This window comes from Numida meleagris, chromosome Z, assembly GCF_002078875.1.
Source record: "Numida meleagris isolate 19003 breed g44 Domestic line chromosome Z, NumMel1.0, whole genome shotgun sequence".
NCBI classification, from domain to species: Eukaryota; Metazoa; Chordata; class Aves; order Galliformes; family Numididae; genus Numida; species Numida meleagris.
In genome coordinates this window covers 54,259,326-54,277,971 of record NC_034438.1, presented here as the reverse complement: position 1 = coordinate 54,277,971, position 18,646 = coordinate 54,259,326, and the positions used below count along the sequence as shown (strand labels likewise).

At 43.8% G+C, this 18,646-nt stretch overlaps 1 protein-coding gene across 2 annotated transcripts in view; it reads left to right on the top strand.

The window, feature by feature from the left end:
• The window catches only part of ABCA1 (ATP binding cassette subfamily A member 1), a 92,658-nt gene that overhangs the window by 69,986 nt on the left and 4,026 nt on the right, over positions 1-18,646 (top strand). The window contains exons 21-47 of one of the 2 annotated variants that reach the window (XM_021379420.1): positions 190-329; positions 1,611-1,748; positions 2,293-2,513; positions 2,981-3,053; positions 3,534-3,736; positions 4,454-4,502; positions 4,973-5,086; positions 5,438-5,586; positions 6,253-6,377; positions 6,793-6,891; positions 7,980-8,166; positions 8,317-8,411; positions 8,883-8,915; positions 9,501-9,606; positions 10,312-10,386; positions 10,777-10,946; positions 12,151-12,328; positions 12,893-13,008; positions 13,096-13,240; positions 14,197-14,320; positions 14,893-15,022; positions 15,148-15,268; positions 15,443-15,505; positions 15,961-16,067; positions 16,461-16,602; positions 17,714-17,848; positions 18,470-18,573. In XM_021379420.1, coding sequence (XP_021235095.1) covers positions 190-329; positions 1,611-1,748; positions 2,293-2,513; positions 2,981-3,053; positions 3,534-3,736; positions 4,454-4,502; positions 4,973-5,086; positions 5,438-5,586; positions 6,253-6,377; positions 6,793-6,891; positions 7,980-8,166; positions 8,317-8,411; positions 8,883-8,915; positions 9,501-9,606; positions 10,312-10,386; positions 10,777-10,946; positions 12,151-12,328; positions 12,893-13,008; positions 13,096-13,240; positions 14,197-14,320; positions 14,893-15,022; positions 15,148-15,268; positions 15,443-15,505; positions 15,961-16,067; positions 16,461-16,602; positions 17,714-17,848; positions 18,470-18,573 — 3,342 coding nt within the window. Of the gene's footprint in view, positions 1-189; positions 330-1,610; positions 1,749-2,292; positions 2,514-2,980; positions 3,054-3,533; positions 3,737-4,453; positions 4,503-4,972; positions 5,087-5,434; positions 5,587-6,252; positions 6,378-6,792; positions 6,892-7,979; positions 8,167-8,316; positions 8,412-8,882; positions 8,916-9,500; positions 9,607-10,311; positions 10,387-10,776; positions 10,947-12,150; positions 12,329-12,892; positions 13,009-13,095; positions 13,241-14,196; positions 14,321-14,892; positions 15,023-15,147; positions 15,269-15,442; positions 15,506-15,960; positions 16,068-16,460; positions 16,603-17,713; positions 17,849-18,469; positions 18,574-18,646 lie in introns of both variants that reach the window. The other variant, XM_021379419.1, reaches the window with a different exon arrangement.

Below are 18,646 nucleotides of genomic sequence, written 5' to 3'. Positions count from 1 at the left end.
TTTGCACTGGTGCTGAATAGCAGCATTCTAAAATCAAGCCCAAACTGACCGCACCCAATCTGTAGCTGCTTTCTACAAACTCAGCCTTAAAAGATATTTACCTAAGCAAACAAATATGCTTCATGTAGTGCTAATGCAAGGATGAGTTCCAGCTCACATCTGTGCACTGAATTTGCTCTTGTTCCCTAGGCTGACTGTGGAAGAACACATCTGGTTCTACGCTCGGCTCAAAGGGCTGCCAGAAAAGAAGGTAAAAGAGGAAATGGAACAGATGGCAATGGACGTTGGTTTGCCTCACAAACTTAAAGCCAGGACAAACAAACTCTCTGGTAGGTTAATCAGCTTTTACATTTCTCAGCAGCTCCCTCAGCTTCAGAAAGGCTCTCTCAGGGAGGCCCTGACAGAGGCTGCATCACAGATCTTGGTTGGATCCTCCATTTAGGTACGCAGGCTACCACACAACTAGGCACTTGAAAAAATTAGTTATTTGTTAAGTACCCAATCATCATACATGTTAGTAAACTTAACAATCTTAGATTATTTATGCTATCTGATACTGTAAAAAGCCAGTCACTTTTTCTGAGCATTCTATACTTGTTTGCATCTTGACACAGGCATCCCCTCATGCCATGGAATCTGTGTACCTGTAATATAGCTGCCTATGATATATGTTCTCCAAATGCTAACTAGAATGTTTGGGTTTTACAGATTTAGGTGAAGGTGGCTCAGACCCTAACCTTCAAGTAACTTGACCCCTATTTCATAGAATGGTTTGGGTTGAAGGGACCTTTAAGGTCATCTAGTTCCAACCCCCTGCTATAGGCAGGGACACCTCCCTGTAGAGCAGGTTGCTCACAGCCCCATCCAGCCTGGCCTTGAATGCTTCCAGGGAGGGGGCATTCACAACCTCATTGGGCAACCTGTGCCAGTGTCTCACCACCCTCACAGTAAAGAATTTATTCCTGATAACTAGTCTAAATCTACCCTCTTCCAGTGTAAAGCCATTTCCCCTCGTCGTGTCACGACCTGCCCTTATAAAAAGTCCCTCTTGAACACTGAACACTGTGCATTTTTTATGTTGGCATTTTCAACTTAGTTGACATCTTTCCCCTTTGTAACTCAACTATAGGCACATTTGGCTTTGGTGAGGGAGAGCAGATTGTCACAGGTTGGCTTCACATTGAAGAGTATAAAGTAATTCCTCAGTGCTGCCTCTGACACACTCCCACAGGAGGGGAATCTCTTGGGTACCTATTCCTGCAGCTCAAGCTTTTAGAGACCTGCTCCAGATCCTCAAATATGGTTAGGCATCTGAGTGAGAAATATGGTACTGCTGATACTAAGATACATGTGATTCTTTTATAGAGGGCTTGTAATACGTGGTTTCCTGCAGAAGAATTGAGCTCTGCTGGGGAGAACTATCCTGATAAATTATTCTTTGTCCTGCAGGTGGTGAGACCCTGAAGGTGTGAAACAGTAGCAGCACTCAGTCTTCTCAGTGCTCAATTTTGCTTTTTCTTGGAGAGCTCAGTTTCCACTCTGTTGCTCTCATTTCTGTTCTACTGCTCTTTGCATCAGCCTGGCCCCCACTTTCTTGTTGTGCCTTTCAGGTGGCATGCAGAGGAAGCTCTCAGTTGCCTTAGCCTTTGTTGGTGGTTCCAAAGTTGTCATTCTGGATGAGCCCACAGCTGGGGTGGATCCTTATTCTCGGAGAGGGATATGGGAACTGCTTCTGAAGTATAGACAAGGTATGTGGTCTTTTTCTATATTCCTAATGAAACAGTGTCATGAAAAGCAAAAGAAAATCAATCTCTGATTCACGACTGTTCCCAAAATAGCAGTATGTCTTTGCAAATCTATTGTTGCCTGTGCTGAGAAAGGAACAAAGAGCTTGTGGGATAAGCACATTCTGATCTCACCAGTCCTCATTTTTCATCCAGTTCATGTCAGAGCTCACTGAACAAAGCTCCTCAGTGGATTGTCAGGATAGTTAAAGACAAATTCATGTCTTGTGTGCAGCACTGTCCTGTTTTATTGCAGCCATGCTTGCTGATATGGAGTTAACCTACTTTAGCTGAGCGTGGCAATGGTGTGCAAAGGATGGGGAGAATATACCTGTGACAGCAGTTGTGACCCTTTTCCATGCTGCTAACCATGTTAAGACAAGCTACAACTTGGGAAATGAACCTTCCATTCAACTTCATGACAAAACCCAGATGGTCCTGACCTTTCTTGACTTGGAAACACGAGTGTGGTTGACTTACAGCAGTGTCTTTCTTTGCTTTCTTCCAGGCCGCACTATCATTCTTTCCACACACCACATGGATGAGGCAGACATTCTGGGGGACCGGATTGCCATCATTTCTCATGGCAAGCTTTGCTGTGTTGGTTCTTCTCTCTTCCTGAAGAACCAGCTGGGAACAGGCTATTACTTGACCCTTGTCAAGAAAGATGTGGATTCCTCTCTGAGCTCCTGTCGAAACAGCAGCAGCACAGTGTCCTATCTGAAGAAGGTACAATGAACTCTTCTTGCTTACATTGATCTTTCATGTGTGACATTTTAGGCTTACAGAAAGCAGCAGTTAAGATTTTACGTAAGGTAATGCATTGAAGAGAAATCCCTATTCTTTAAAAGAAGTCTTCCTTACTTTTAGAGGTAGTACGGAAGATCACATCTAATTAAACTGTTGCATGGAATGTATGCCTCCATTGTAGTTTCTTTCAATGCCATTGTTTCCAAAGCTGATTGGAGAGAGACAGGATAGATGAAATGTACACCTCTCTAACATTTATGCCTACGTCTGTGACTTGTATTTTAGTCCTTTGTAGTGATATGTCACCTTTAATTTCAGGCCCTTCTGTAGAGTATCCAGCATGCTGCAGCATTTGCCTACAGTTACAAAGATTGTGGCATCTAGACATGCCTCTTTTCTAACTAAACTAAACATTGTTTACTGGTTATCTCCTCTTCTGTGACTAGGATGACAGTGTCTCCCAGAGCAGCTCTGATGCTGGCCTTGGCAGTGACCATGAAAGTGACACCCTGACAATAGGTGAGGCTTGGAAGAGAGTATGAAGTTCAGTCCCTGTGCTAACGTTGCTCCTTCTTTCACCTTTAACAGTAGCCTTAATTTTGTCCAGTTATTGTAGCAGCACAGAGGCACAGTTACCAAGATCACAGACACAGTAATTTTAAATCCATAAATATTGTAACATTTTTCTCTAGTGAGCCACTTTCAGTTCACTTTGAGTATCAAAGATGATATAGTTACTACACATGCTATCAATATGACTTGCAGGGCTGCCAGTAGCATGTAAAAGATCTCTCAAATTCTGCACATAAAAGCAATAGCCAGGCTTGGGTCCAAGCCTTTGCTGAATGTTAAAAGAACCCATATTTTCCATAGAAATGAATTGCTGTCCATAGTTGTCCCATTTTACCTCCTTCCTTTCTGACAGGGCTTTTCAGACCAAGCTCTTTTTTCCACTTGATGAACAAAGATGAGTATTGCCTTTTTCTTTGATTCTGCTAGATGTCTCTGCAATTTCAAATCTCATTACAAAACATGTTCCTGAGGCAAGACTGGTTGAGGACATTGGTCATGAGTTAACCTATGTCTTGCCATACAAAGCTGCTAAAGAAGGAGCTTTCGTCGAGCTGTTCCATGAAATTGATGACCGTCTCTCTGATCTTGGCATTTCGAGCTATGGCATTTCTGAGACCACCTTGGAGGAGGTGAGTGAGCTACAGCTTCTTTTTTGACTTAAACTAGGGAAAATGAATATGACAGAAGTAACAAGGCAGCTTTCTTTTCTTCTTGTAAACATTTGCCTGTTTATTGTGGAGCAAGCAGCTCTGTGCTCCTCTCCAAAATCAAAAATCCTATTCTGCACCATTAGAGTGTGTGCATTAAAAATGGTAAGGTACTACAGGCAAGCATAGGTCTTTTGTACGCAGTTGCACTTCACTGAGATGTCATGTAAAGGTTAGCCCCAAATTGATTTATAATGACTGTGTAAACATCTTTGAGGTATTTTTAGGATGCTTTGTACTGCACTTAACTGAAAGCATGCATTTTTGATACTGGAGATTGTTCTTTACAGAAACCCAGTAGCCATAAGCTCTTGTCAGAGGACTGTGTAGAGTTGTTACTTGTGACTGTTTTAACTGACAAGTTTAGTACCAAAGTCTCTTTCAGACATAGGAAATAGCTTGTATTTAAGATATACTGAGAGCTGATTCTGGAAAGGAGGAACAGCTGCTATGTGGTTTCAGGCTATGTTTCTGGAAGCCAGAGAGGAAGTTCATGCTCCCATAACCCAGGGAATAAACCCTATATCTGTTCTCATGCTGCAAACGTCAATCTTGGGCTCTTTCATGGCATTTTCTGAAGGAATTGTTGCAGTATTGCTTCCCTGCTAATTTTGACTGACACTTACTGTGATCTTTCAGATCTTCCTCAAAGTGGCTGATGATAGTGGCGTGGATGCAGAAACCTCAGGTGAGTGTAGTTGTTTCCTACAGTGTTGAAGGAAGCCTAAGGGAGAAATACCACCTGTTGTTTAAGCACCTTTTGTTTAACACTGAGTAACTCAGTGCTCTTGCAGCATTTCCTGAAAGACTAATGCTAGCAAACTGTAATTGGTGTCACATGCATATTCAGTGAGAATTTTCCTTCAGTGAGAGCAGCCTCAAGTTTCTATAGCTAAATAAAAATAAATAAATAAATAAATGTCCAGAGCACTGGAAGAAGCTTGTAGGACAGAATGTGAAAAATGATGCATAAACCATGTGACCTCACAGAGTAGCAGCCACGGTTTTAGCTTTTCCTGGACTGGAATCACTCCAACTCAGCTCCTTGATCTGCAGATGGAAGTCATGTAAAATGAAAATGATATTGCTTTGCTTTTTCTGGTACTAATTGTAGATAAATGGAAGCAGTTCAGCTAACCATAACTGCATTATTTTCAGATGGGACATTGCCTGCCAGAAGGAACAGGCGTGCATTTGGAGACAGACAGAGCTGCCTTCGTCCATTTACAGAAGATGATGCATTTGACCCTAATGATTCAGACATTGATCCAGGTATTGCTGGTTCTCAAGCCTGTTTTCTTCTTGTGAACACTCTTACACATTACAAATAGTGCAGATTACACGGCTAAGAGTGCCAAATTTTGTACTGTTTTATTTGCCTTCAGAAATAGTGGGCAGTGCAGTTTCCAGCAGTGCCTGTTCCATTCTCCTGTTAAGGCTCAGAGATATAAAGATGTAAATGCTCTCCTGTGAATTTCTGTTGCTTTCTCCACTTGTTGCTCTCTTCTTTGCTAAGTGAGAGTAGTTGGTCCAGCCACCACCTTGTTGCTTCAGTGCAGAAGTGCTGAGGGAATATCTTTGTGCACTTGTGATTAAGAGTTGTTTCTTGCTTCTTGCTAGCAGAATCCAGAGAGACTGACCTTCTCAGTGGCATGGATGGGAAAGGCTCCTACCAGATGAAGGGCTGGAAGCTCTCTCAGCAGCAGTTTGTGGCTCTGTTGTGGAAGAGGCTGCTTATTGCCAAGAGAAGCCGGAAGGGCTTCTTCGCTCAGGTAAGATCATCCAACATGTGCAAGGTTCCCTCAGCAGGGATAGCTCTGGACCACATGCTTTATTAAGAGTTGGAAGAAGAAAGAAAACCTCAGGAGAACCCATCACCAACATTGGTCTGCACTGACATATCTGAGCATAAGAGAGCTTGTGCAAGTGAAAATATGATAATGAAATGGTTGCTAGCTATTCTTGCACGGGAAAGGTGCAGTTGAGGTTCAAATCCAAAATCTCTAGCATGTTCAGGGCTGAAGGTAGGCCTTGGCTTGGTGTCTGGAGATGCCTTGGTAAATCACAGAATCACCAAGGTCGGAAAAGACCTCTAAGATCATCCAGTCCAACCATGGATCTGTCACCAGTATTTCCTACTAAACCATGTCCCTTATTACAACATCTAAATGTTTCTGAAACGCCTTCAGGGAAGGTGACTTGACCACCTCCCTGGGCAGCCCATTCCAGTACCTGACTGCTCTTTCAGAAAATAAATGTTTCCTGACATCCAATCTGAACCTCCCCAGGCACAACTTGAGGACATTCCCTCTAGTCCTATAACAAAGACTTTCTTGGGAAACTGGAAAAGTCTTGAGCCATTGACTCAATTGAAGCTGATGATGCCTCTGGAATGTTCACCTTAATAAAAAAGGCTTGCTCTCTCCTTGCAATTTCAGATTGTGCTGCCAGCTGTCTTTGTGTGTATTGCTCTCATGTTCAGCCTGATTGTTCCTCCCTTTGGGAAGTATCCCAGCCTGGAATTACAGCCCTGGATGTACGATGAGCAGTATACTTTTATTAGGTATGTTTCTTGTGGCTCAGAAATGATGCTAAATCCTAAGATTCTTTTCTCCTTTGCTGAATTGAGTTAATGAGTACTGAATTCCTTATCTGATTGTTTAAACTTGCTTCCTGTGGTTAGCACAGAAGTACATTTTAGAGGTATCATAGTATTTTCTTTTTAAACCTTTAAATGCCAGCCCTAACTACTAGCAAGGCCTTTTCTATTTCTGAATGGTGCTATGAGGCTAGTGATACTGTGCATACACAAAAAATGAAGACGAATGCTCACAGACCAAGTGTTCTTCATACTGTAATTTCTACCGATGTTCTTTTCCTGACCTTTTTCACTGTGTTCTCGGCTTTGCTCTGCTGCTGTTTTTGCTGTATGCCTGTTATCCCACTGACCTGGTAATATTTCTCTGCTGTACCCATAGTAATGATGCTCCAGAAGATGCAGGCACTCAGAAGCTTTTGGATGCCCTTCTCAATAAGCCTGGCTTTGGAACACGCTGTATGCAGGGACACTCCATCCCGTAAGTAGAACTCAGTGCTGCAAAGGAGAAGCCCAGCCCTGGCTTCTGGTCACTCAGTAGTTTGAGCCATCTTCAGGGTTTGATACTTAAGCATAGCCAGGGCAGAATTTAAACCAAAAGGCCTGTAATTGCATTTCCTTTTTTCTACTGGGGACCTTCTGGAAAGTTGCTGGCACTTAGCATGTCAAGAGAGTGGGATCTGAGTGCAAGTTGTCGCTGACGGAGATGAAGAGAAGATGATAGTCTCTCCCTCAAACTACTGTTTGGTTCTGAACAAAGAATAGGACCTAATAGTGTCGCTGTATGTTTTTGACTGTAGCTATTCACACAATCCTATTTCTAACTGCACTAGAAACCCTGGTTAGCATCCCCACAAATGCCAGCAGACAGCGTGGAGAGCCTGCAGCATTTGTGGTATTTCCAAGATCTGGCACTGTCTTGCTGCATGACCTTGGGCAAGTAGCTGAAGATCTGGGCTGCTTGTGCAGAAAGAGTGTACAATCTGGGATAGTCCATGCTTAAGCTGGAAGAACCACAGCTCATCTTCATAGGACAGTGTGGAAGGGGTTGTGGTGGTTGGAGCCCCATGCCCTAAATGTTGGCCAGTTGTGGAGACGTAATTAGTCATTTTCAAAACAAACATAGGAGTTGAGTTACTTGGCTGTGGGTTCTAGGGGGGAGCTACAGATGATCTGTCCGCTTAGGCTAACTTGAGGGAGAGCTATGTTCTGATGCCCGTGGGGCAGAGGCCATCCAAGAAGCAGCTGTCTGCTGTGATCATCTCTCAGCTCTGAATGCAGCGTGTGCTGAGGCTGATTGAAATAAAGCACTCAGTTTGCTGTGAGATTAATGAGGAGAGAATCCAGCACAACTCAGTGTTGAGCAGACTCAATCACTTTGACTCTAGGATCTGTTAGAACCTGGTCTTTTCTTCTGAACTGTTTATATCAGTGATGTCAAGCTCTCTTTGGCCTGCAGCCTGCTTCTTGTCCTGCGTACAGAGGTATCTGTTACTTACATTACTATTAAGCAAAAGCCACCGTTGTTGTTTTTAAAAGTGCATTTGGCTTGCTTCTGTCCTTACACAGAGACACTCCTTGCACCGTGGGACAGAAGGAATGGACCACTGCTTCAGTCCCAGACTCAGTCCTGGAAATCTTGAGAGGCAACTGGAGCATGGAGAACCCTTCTCCATCTTGCGAGTGCAGCAATGAGAAGATCAAGAAGATGCTGCCTGTGTGCCCCCCTGGTGCGGGCGGGCTGCCACCCCCACAGGTAGGATAGATCTTAGTGGCTCTGAAGTGATGGTCTTGGAGAGCAAAGTAGCTGGGTCTGGTTACTGTGTGCTGCACTGAGCACAGTCTGTCTGATTTGGTGGATGCATTTTCTAATGGACACTCATCTCTGTTTCCCTGGTGACGCCAGCGAGAACAAGACACTGCTGACATCCTTCAGAATCTGACAGGTCGCAATATATCAGACTATCTAGTGAAGACCTACGCGCAGATCATTGGGAAAAGGTAACTGTTAAACACACCCTGTCTCTTACATCTGCACCAAGTGCAGCTTGCTGTCAATAGGATGCTGAATAACTCAGACAAATAGGCCTGGGCAACCCAAACTTTTCCGCGGTGGGCCAGACCTACTCAGCTCGAACTGTCCTGATCTACACAGTTCAGGTGTTCCTGCTTTATAGTGATGACTTGGCAGCTCTGGGGAACAGAGGTGGGCATGTCCTGAGCCTTGCAGGCAGAGTGCTGGACAAGCCTGGGTGCATAGCCTAGGCAAGTTATGGTTAAGTGTGGGTGCATACTAGAGACTAGTGGTGGGATGTAGTGATAGAGCGGTTTGGGTGGGAAGGTACCTTAAAGATACATGCCAGATGTGAGGGAGTACTGCACTATTTTCCCTGGCTGTGCCTGAAGCACTAGCAGCAGTTGTCTCTTCTTTTTCCATGTATAACACATCTGCTTTCTTTTCTCTCTTGGCAGTTTAAAGAATAAAATCTGGGTGAATGAGTTCAGGTGAGTTACTGCCTTTTCTCTAGCTTGTACATGTCCACTAACCCCTGAGCACAGTACTGAGCAGAGTGCTCTGGACAGACTCACTCTGCTTCATAGTTTATTATATGTGGCTCTCAACTGTTCAGTGTCCAGGGGGCACTCTTAAGGATAAACTGGGACAACCACAGGAAACACTGCTGAAAAGCCTGCTGCCTTATGCGGAGACCAGTACCAGCTTGAAAATATTTGCAATAGCAGTATTCTCTCACAGCACATGCTGTTTTTCCAAGCAAGGGAAGCAGAAGGATGCCCTGCTTTGCCTGCACAGGCAGCAGAGGACAACTGCATTCATTAAAGACAGTCTGTGTCATTGCAAACAGAATATTGCAGTCATAAGCTGAGTATTTAACCTCAGAAATAAGGAGCAGGAGACAGCAGAGCTAAACAGCAGTGTGGAAAGATCATACTTTGCTCTTTTTGGAAGAGTGGAGACACTTGTCTTGGTTATGATGCAAAAATAGGAGACAAATAGAGAGGGAGAAGTGGTCTTTTCTGGAGCTGAATGTGTAGTTGGGTCTGTGCTTCACTATCTATCTGTACTCTCAGGTATGGAGGCTTTTCCTTGGGAGCCAGAAGTTCCCATGTGCTTCCTCCAAGCAATGAAGTCACTGATGCCATTAAACAGGTGAAGAAGATCTTGGAGCTAGCACAGGTGAGCAGCTGTTTCCATAAACCCAGATTGCGCTGTGACAGAATTCTGTTACATAAGAGGTGACTTGGAAACTATAAAAGGAGAAGAGCATGTATGTTAGTTTTCCAGCAGCTTCTCCCCATCAACTCTGAGCTGGGGTTTTCCAGGCTGAGTGTTTGAGAGCAGCAGGAGGCTCAGGACCACACTTATCTGACACTTGCCCAACCTTTGTTGTTAACACAGGTTCTCCCTGACACCAGTTGCAAGCCAATGGAAGTTACAGCCACCTCTGAGTGTTTTTTGGCAGGACAGGGAGGGCTGTCTCAAGAGAATTAGCAAATTGTTGTCAGCTCTTTTAAAACCTCACTTCAGTGCTTCTGTGCTGAGTCTGTCCTGGCTCAGAAGATAATCTGGGCCACTGCTTTCTTCTGAGATTGCCTCTAAGCTGCAGTGCCTCTGGAGGTTTCCCACAGCCCTGGTTAATATTTATCACTGGGGCAAAAAAGAAAAAAAAAAAAACGGCCAAAGGCTGACCTATACTACTGGTGGGATTGCAAAAAGGTATAGGGGAAGAAGCCTTCTTACCACCTCTCTCTTGGAAGATACAGGCTGCAGACTGGAAAGAAAACTGTTAGAGCTGTGAAAAACCTAGTGTGATTCCCAGAGTCCAGGGAATCAGGGAAGGTACTATCAGAGAGGAAGTAACTGTCTTTCTGCTGTTTGCAGGGGAGTTCTGGAGATCGGTTTCTCAACAACTTGGCAAGTTTCATGAAAGGCCTGGACACGAAGAACAACGTGAAGGTAAATCAGCCATCCTCACTGCTATGTCTATTATTTGAAGCTCTGGTAACCTGAGGTTATTTTTAGTTTGCCACGGACAACTGTGCAGACTAGAGCTCTCTGCATTTAAATTATATGCTAGTGGAGAAAATGCAGATTCTGTTCTTCTTGGTTTCCCTGAAATCTATTTCTTCTTTGGAGTCCTGATCGAAGTCCAAAAGGAGTTCTATGCAGGATCAGTAGCTTTGTTTCAAGGAGCATACTCTTCCTTCCAGAAGCCTCTAATGGTTATCGGTCAAACTATAAGTCCAGTCCCTCAGCAAAGTAGGTGGAAAGAAAGGAGTTATATAAGCTCAAGAGAGAAAGCTGGTATACCTGATGCCTTTCTGACACTGATGTGGTCTCTTGCAGGTGTGGTTCAACAACAAGGGCTGGCATGCCATTGCCTCCTTCCTGAACGTGATCAACAATGCCATCCTTCGGGCCAACCTGCAGCAGGGCAAAAACCCTAGTGCTTATGGGATCACTGCCTTCAATCACCCACTCAACTTGACTAAGCAGCAGCTCTCTGAAGTGGCACTGTAAGTTCTAACATGAATACGGTTGGGTTTGGGATAATCAGCTGGTGATTACTGGAAATTGGCAACACAAAAAATCCTGTAGCGTCATTGATGGGCAGTCAGTAGCTGGTGGCACTGAGATTCTACCATATTGGGCTTAATTTTTCTGTGGTCTGGGCAGGCTGCAGCATGTGCTGCTGAGCACTTGCTGTTGAACCAGCACTGCTTTTTGACTCTAGTTTAACTCCTTACTACTTGAGGAGAATAACTAACCAAAACATAAGAGTCAGCACTGGTTATGTAAGGGTTCCAGAAGTTGCTTACTCTTATTATGTAGCTTGTGTAAATATGATCAGCTGTATCAAACAGCCTCTCACCACTGTTTTCACACTGCTGTGTTCTCAGAGCTGCAGTAGTTTCTCTCCAAAGAGTCCCTAGGCAGCCAGGTCTCAGAGTGAAAAGGAATGTCTTTTTTGTATGAATGTGGTTCCCTTTTTCTCAGTGCTGTGCAAGCTTTCTGTGTCTGAGTACCTCAAGCTAAAATTTTTAAGAACAAATGAAATCCTGATTTTTTGCTTCTTGGAGAATTTCAGCAGTATCACCTGACTCATCCTTGACTCACCATGGATATGGTCATTCTTTTGTCCCACAGTACTATCATTCTACTTAGAGTCATTGATAAGTCCTGTTTAGTTTTGTTCACTGTCTCAGCCTTGGGGTCTTACTCCGAATTACTGAGATAGCGACAAGTTCATTACTATTACAATCTGAATCAGGACTCATAAACTGTGTGCAGATACATCCTTCAAATTTTACGGCACAGCAGTGGCAGATGACAGTCAAAGATACCTTTGAACTTTAAAACAAAACCACACAGAAAAAATAATAACAAAAAATCCAAACCCTAGGAAATACATTATGTGGGAAACAAAGTTACATAGGGCAATGGTGAGGAAAGCAGAAGGACTACTGTGTTGAAGTGACCAAACATTCTCCAGGTTGTGGTGCTGTTATTGAGACACTTACAGGCTGTGCATACTGCCTTCATTGTGCAGATGGAGAACAGCCCTGTAGTTAACACGGCCTGGTATGGTCATCCTATACCCTGCAAAATGAGAACAGCAAAAGGAGAATGAGTTTCCGCGTTGCCTGCGTGAGCTGCTTCATTTAATCTCACGGGAGACATACCAACATACAAACACTTTGCTTTTATTTTTTTGTCCAGGATGACCACCTCTGTGGATGTCCTAGTCTCCATATGTGTGATCTTTGCCATGTCCTTTGTTCCTGCCAGCTTTGTTGTGTTCCTTATCCAGGAACGTGTTAGCAAGGCTAAGCACTTGCAGTTCATCAGTGGTGTGAAGCCTGTGATCTACTGGCTGGCCAACTTTGTCTGGGATATGGTAAGGGCTGGACTATGCTTTGTGGCTGTGCTAAACTGTCCTCCATCCTGTGTTTGCAGGGTGTCTGCTGAAGTGTAAAGTGTGGCTGGGGCCACTGGGCATTATGTTAATTCATCATATAATAACTGTTGTGCCTTCGACTTCTGCTTTTACTCTCTTGGGCGGTAGTTCACCAACGTGGGACAAAAAAACACTGAACTGGGGATTGGAGGGCAGCCAAAAGCTCCAGCATTAGCATCAATGACATTTTTTAACATCACTTGAAAATATCTGCCCCAGAATGTTTGCTTGTGTAGCCCCTTGCTCTGCTCAATCAAGGCGGGCTTTTCAGTCTGTAATGTCCAGAACCTTTGGGAGTCTTATCAACTACTTTTGGAGGACCAAGAAATGTGAATTCTTGCATACTACACTGTAGCTTACACGTGTAACACTGCTGTGAATCTCCCCTTGTGAGTAGACTTGGGGACACTGAAGAATGTTGAAAAACATTGGTTCAGAGCAGAAAGATGCATTAGTTTTTTGTCATCTGGAAACAAATCTAAAGCTGTATTTTTCACCTTCCAGTGCAACTACATTGTTCCAGCCACACTCGTCATCATCATCTTCATCTGCTTCCAGCAGAAGTCCTATGTATCCTCCTCCAACTTGCCTGTGCTCGCTCTTCTTCTGCTTCTCTATGGGTAAGGGATTTCTCCTCTGCAGGATGATGAGGGAGACGCTTAGGTTTGGAAGTTACTTACCTGATGTTTTTGCCTTTCATCTTGCAGTTGGTCTATCACCCCTCTCATGTATCCAGCCTCCTTCGTGTTCAAAATCCCCAGCACAGCGTATGTTGTGCTGACCAGTGTGAACCTCTTCATTGGCATCAATGGTAGTGTGGCCACTTTTGTCCTGGAGCTCTTCACCAACAATGTAAGTCTTCCCAGAAACTCTTCACTGTCTTGTGCTGATGCAGTCTAATTCCACGTTGGTGCACATTGCCCAGCTTGTACCCCTTACTACAGTGTTTTAAACATGTTTAAGCATGTTTAAATTGAATTTCTTGCATCTTCTTTGTAAGGGGCAGTTTCTGTCTACTACAAGGCATTTCAAGCGCTTTGTTTAGTTGTCCTCAGTTTTGCTTTCAGAGATAAATATCTCACTGACTGTGTTGGGAACTTCTGCATCTCACATTAGTTTTTCCAAAGCCAGATGCCTATTGGGGAAGTTCCATATGAACATGAGAAAGGACTTTACTTTGAGGGTGAAAGAGCGCAGGAGAAAGCTGTCCAGAGAGGTTGTGAAGTCGCCTTCTCTGGAGATATTAAAAACCCACCTGGACACTTTCCCACGTGGCTTACTGTAGGGAACCTGCTTTAGCAGAGGGTTGGACTTAATGATGTCCAGAAGTCCCTTCTAACCCCTACGATTCTGTGATTCTGTTGTCAGTCTGACCTATTAACTAAGCCAACTGGAAAACAGCAAAGGAAAAGGATTACAGCATTCACTGTTGACTGTGGAGGGGCTTCCTACAGCCACTGAGATAACCAGTCTGCGCAACCACAAGATTCCCATCTCCTCAACCTGTAGCCTTTCTGCATGTTGCTATTTGCAGGCCTTGCCTTTTAGACTGAACATTTGGAGAAATCCCTCCTTTGGTGTAGACTGCTTGCTTTAATAGCATGTTGAGTAAAGCAGGAACAACACTGACTGTCTGGAGGAGCTGTGGGACTGTCTCTTGGCAGAACATTTCTAATCCCTGATTTCTTGTGGGACTGCAATGCTGTCAGCAGGCTGCAGGTGGTCATTCGCAACATGGCATCACACTCAGCAGGTGGTGGCTTTTCTCTGCTCAGATGGCTCACTGGAACATAATTTTATCTTAACAGAAGCTGAACAACATCAATGACATCTTGAAGTCTGTCTTCCTCATCTTCCCTCACTTCTGCCTGGGACGGGGTCTTATTGACATGGTGAAAAACCAGGCCATGGCTGATGCTCTGGAGAGGTTTGGTGAGTGAAATTGTGTGAGTCTGCTCTGGATGAGCACCCTTTGCTCTTCTGACTTTTCAGGAGATCAGAGTACACAGTTTGCAGCACAGCGCTGATCAGAGCTGGCAGGTATCCTCAGCTGTCCTCTTCAGGCTGTTTTGAACACCAAAGAAATTTGGCAGATAGGTCCCCAGAACTTTCAGTGATTAGAATCCAGATGCATGGGGAAGATCATTATGCTAAGTGGAAGGAGTGGCTAAGATTCTGTAGAGCTGATTTTTTTTTTTTTCTGGAATGCAGATGTGAGGTCTGAGTCAGTTGCTTTGTGCTTCTTGAGAATGTGGGCCAGCTCTTCTTTGGCAGACCAAATTCTTAGTGTCCATGTCAACTTATCCCAAGAGGACATGTTCAGACCCAACTTTGTTACAGCAAGAAATGTGTACACAGCCACAACTTGTATAGTTTGGCCCCTTCCTCCTCTAACTGATTGCACGCAGTTCCTCCAGTGCCTGATTTGGTGAGCTCTGCAGGAAGAAATGATAGCAAGCTCCCATTGCTCTGGAAAGGTGATTGTGCTCTTCTCATCTTGGCAGGGGAGAATCGTTTTGTGTCCCCTCTGTCGTGGGACCTGGTGGGAAGAAACCTGTTTGCCATGGCAGTGGAGGGTGTAGTCTTCTTCCTCATTACTGTGCTCATCCAGTACAGATTCTTCATCAAACCCAGGTAGGTTGTTTGCTTCACTTTTCCACTGCAGTCAGGTGAAGTTTTCCTTGGCTTTTGCCATGAAGTGGGGAGAAGATTAAGCTCTCTCATCTTCTGCCAAGGCTTTACCGTGTTGCTCTCTCCAGGCCTGTCTATGCCAAGTTACCTCCTGTGAATGATGAAGACGAGGATGTAAACAGAGAAAGACAGAGAATAATCAGTGGAGGAGGACAGAGTGACATCCTGGAAATCAAGGAGCTGACCAAGGTAACAGAAAAGTTTTGCATTTCTAAGACCCATTTATGCAAAACTGTGCAGTCCATCTTGAATCTCATTAAGGGAAGTCTAATGGAATCAAAAGGGGAGAATATTTGGAGTGTTAAATATGCATGGTTCTAGTTATAGTTCTCTTTTACATTGTTGTTTTTTTTCTGGTTTCAGATTTACAGAATGAAACGAAAGCCAGCAGTTGACAGGATATGTGTTGGAATCCCTCCTGGAGAGGTGAGCTTATTTGTCATACTTACTGCTTCAGTATTTTTGATCTATTTAAGAGCAACACACAACACAGAGTAGAGTGAGAGTAGAAGCAGGTGGTGTTCAAGTTACACAAAAGTGAATGGCTTGGAAGTTGAAGCAGTTTATGTCTTAGTCTCTCTCTGCCTTTGAAGATGGTAGAGAACTTGGCAACCTTTAGGACCAGAGGTCAAACTATGTCACTTTCTAAAGTTTAGCACAGACATGCTATGCTGGCACTGCATCAAGGTAATGCTATAGTTGATACTTTTTCCCAGCCTGAAGATTTATGCTTAAAATGAAAGTCCAGTTTATTTAGAAGATGCGCTGACTTTTTGCAGATTATCTTGAGAGTCAAGGTTGTTGCCTCCAGTCTTCTCAGTGATGAAAACTATAGGGCTGGATCCTGTTCTCAGTGCTCATTTGCTTTTTAATATCCCCAGTGCTTTGGACTTCTGGGAGTAAATGGTGCTGGCAAGTCATCCACTTTCAAGATGCTAACTGGTGATACAGATGTGACAGGAGGAGAAGCTTTCCTCAAAGGGAACAGGTGAAAAACAATACATCTTTCACTGCATTGTCTTAGAGAAGAACCTTTGCTGCTTCCTTCTTCAACTTTCACCATCTTTGTTCTGCTTCCAACAAATCTAAATGCTACTCCACTTTCTCCTTTTCAACTCTTGGCCTCAGCCTTTTGCAGAGTCTACTAAAGTACTTCACCCACTTAGCAAAGTGGATTTAGTCTAGTAGTCTCTTTTGAGTACCTACCCTACCATATTCTGATATCATATTTATAAAAAGAAAAGAAGAATTTGGCAAAGACAGATTTGTAGGAATCACTGTTAGTCCAGTGATTCCAGACCCATTGATTCACCTTCCTCCTTTTATCATCTAAATGTTGTGTACTTGTAAAATCATAACTAATGGTATTCTTATTTCACAGTATCCTGTCCAACATCCAAGAAGTCCATCAGAACATGGGCTACTGTCCACAGTTTGATGCTGTTAATGAACTGCTGACAGGGCGAGAACACTTGGAGTTCTTTGCACTCCTCAGAGGTGTTCCCGAGAAAGAAGTTTGCAAGGTAAATGAAACACTGTAGGACTACCCCAGTGTCAAACTGTTGCTGCTCTCATGCACGTATCCCACAGTACACATAATTATTATAGCGGCCTGCTTCTTTCCGAGTGATCACACTGTAGCATTAAATTGCTCCTGTTTCTGCATTCACATATAGGCTTACACTAACAGTATTTAATCAATTAATAACAGTTGTCAGTAGCATACAGTACACTTCTCAGTACCAGTTCCTTGGGCTGGCAGCAGCTTTCACCATTTGCGTCTTGGATTCTGCAGAACTGTTTCCAGATCTGGTGTCCAAAGTATGCCCACACAGCTCTGAGAACAGTGACAGGTGAAAACTGCAAGCTCCTTTGAGGTCTGCAGGAAGGTTCTTCTGTGCTATGCTCCCAGCACAGGGACCTGGTTCTGGTTATGGTGCAAATAGTAACTGAATTTCTTTGCTAAACACTTTTTAGTCTGTAATGCAACAAGTGGCTGACAGTTGGCAGTGTAAGTACTTCTAAATAACAAACCAGACCAATCTGTCTGAAGGGCTGAAATGCACAGCAGTGCCAGTTGCTGTGTGTCAGGAGAGATGGTGTCCCTACTGCAAGCCCTAACAACTAAAAAGCTGGATAAAGCATGTGCTGCTAAGACCACTACACCAGTAGTTAGCAGGGCTCAGCTGGTGCTAAACTGCACAGTCACTTTTGGCCCTGGCATAGGCTCCCCTGGGCAGTGGACATGGCCCCAAGCTGCCAGAGTTCAAGGAGCATTTGGACACCGCCCTCACACGTAGGGTTCGGATTTTGTGTGATCCTGTGTAAGGCTGGGAGTTGAATTCGATGATCTTTATGGGTCCCTTCCAACTCAAGATATTTTGTGATTCCATGAACTTGTGCTAACTAAGCTGCAGCCACCTGATTGTATGGGCCCTCTGGGGCCAGTATTTATATGCCCAGATCTGAGGGTGAACAGGGTGTTTCAAAATTAGAGCTGTGCCCCATTAAAGCCTCAGATGAGTGGCCCTTCTGAAAAATCATTTTAAAGCCAAAGCTTGTAAGAAAAGCTACACATCACTGTGTAGATGTTGCTGTGCTTGATTCATGAAGATGTTATACTGTCTCTTGTAGGTTGGCGAATGGGCAATTCGGAAACTGGGCCTTGTGAAATATGGAGAAAAATGTGCAGGCAACTACAGTGGAGGGAACAGGCGCAAGCTCTCCACAGCAATAGCCCTCATTGGAGGGCCACCTGTGGTATTCCTGGTGAGTTTTCAACCTTTACTCATTCTGTTTTCATTTGAAAACAGAAAAATCGGGCTCAGACGAAGACTGGCTGTTTTGTGACCAACTAAAATCTGAATATGTCATCAGTCACCTAAATATAAGCAAAGAACACAGGGAATCTTTATTTGAGCTTGTTTGAACCTGTTTGAGCCTATTTGAATGGAGGCTCAAACTATAATGTGTCTCCTGATTTCTGTTTGTGGAAAATCAGTGGGTAAGTGGAGATCTCAAACATGATGCCTAACTGGCAACAGCTGAAGCATCTTCACCACTGCTTCAAAGATTTCTATACACGCAGGACATTATGGCCCTCCAGCATTTTCTAGCTCAATTTAAAGTTTAACTAATTGAGTTTAACTTGTTTTAGAACTGGCTTTTTCAATGCGTTATAATTGCAAAATAAACAGTACTTCTCAGTTCTTCAAATTTTAAATTAGCAAACATGCTTTTAAGTTGTTCTCTCATTTTAAAAAATGCATCAAACTCGCTTATTTTCAGCTTTTCTAATGTGCATGATGAGAATAGCCAGGTCATTTCAGAGATGAGGAATTTGTTGGTAGAATGGAACAGCATATCCTATTTTTTGTATGCATTTTGCAGGATGAGCCAACAACGGGGATGGATCCCAAAGCACGCCGTTTCTTGTGGAACTGTGCTCTGAGTGTAATCAAAGAGGGGAGATCAGTGGTGCTTACGTCTCACAGGCAAGTATCAACCCTGTTGCATCGTGCCACAGCTATTGCATCCAGCTGGCGCTGGATGTAAAGCTTGGCTCAG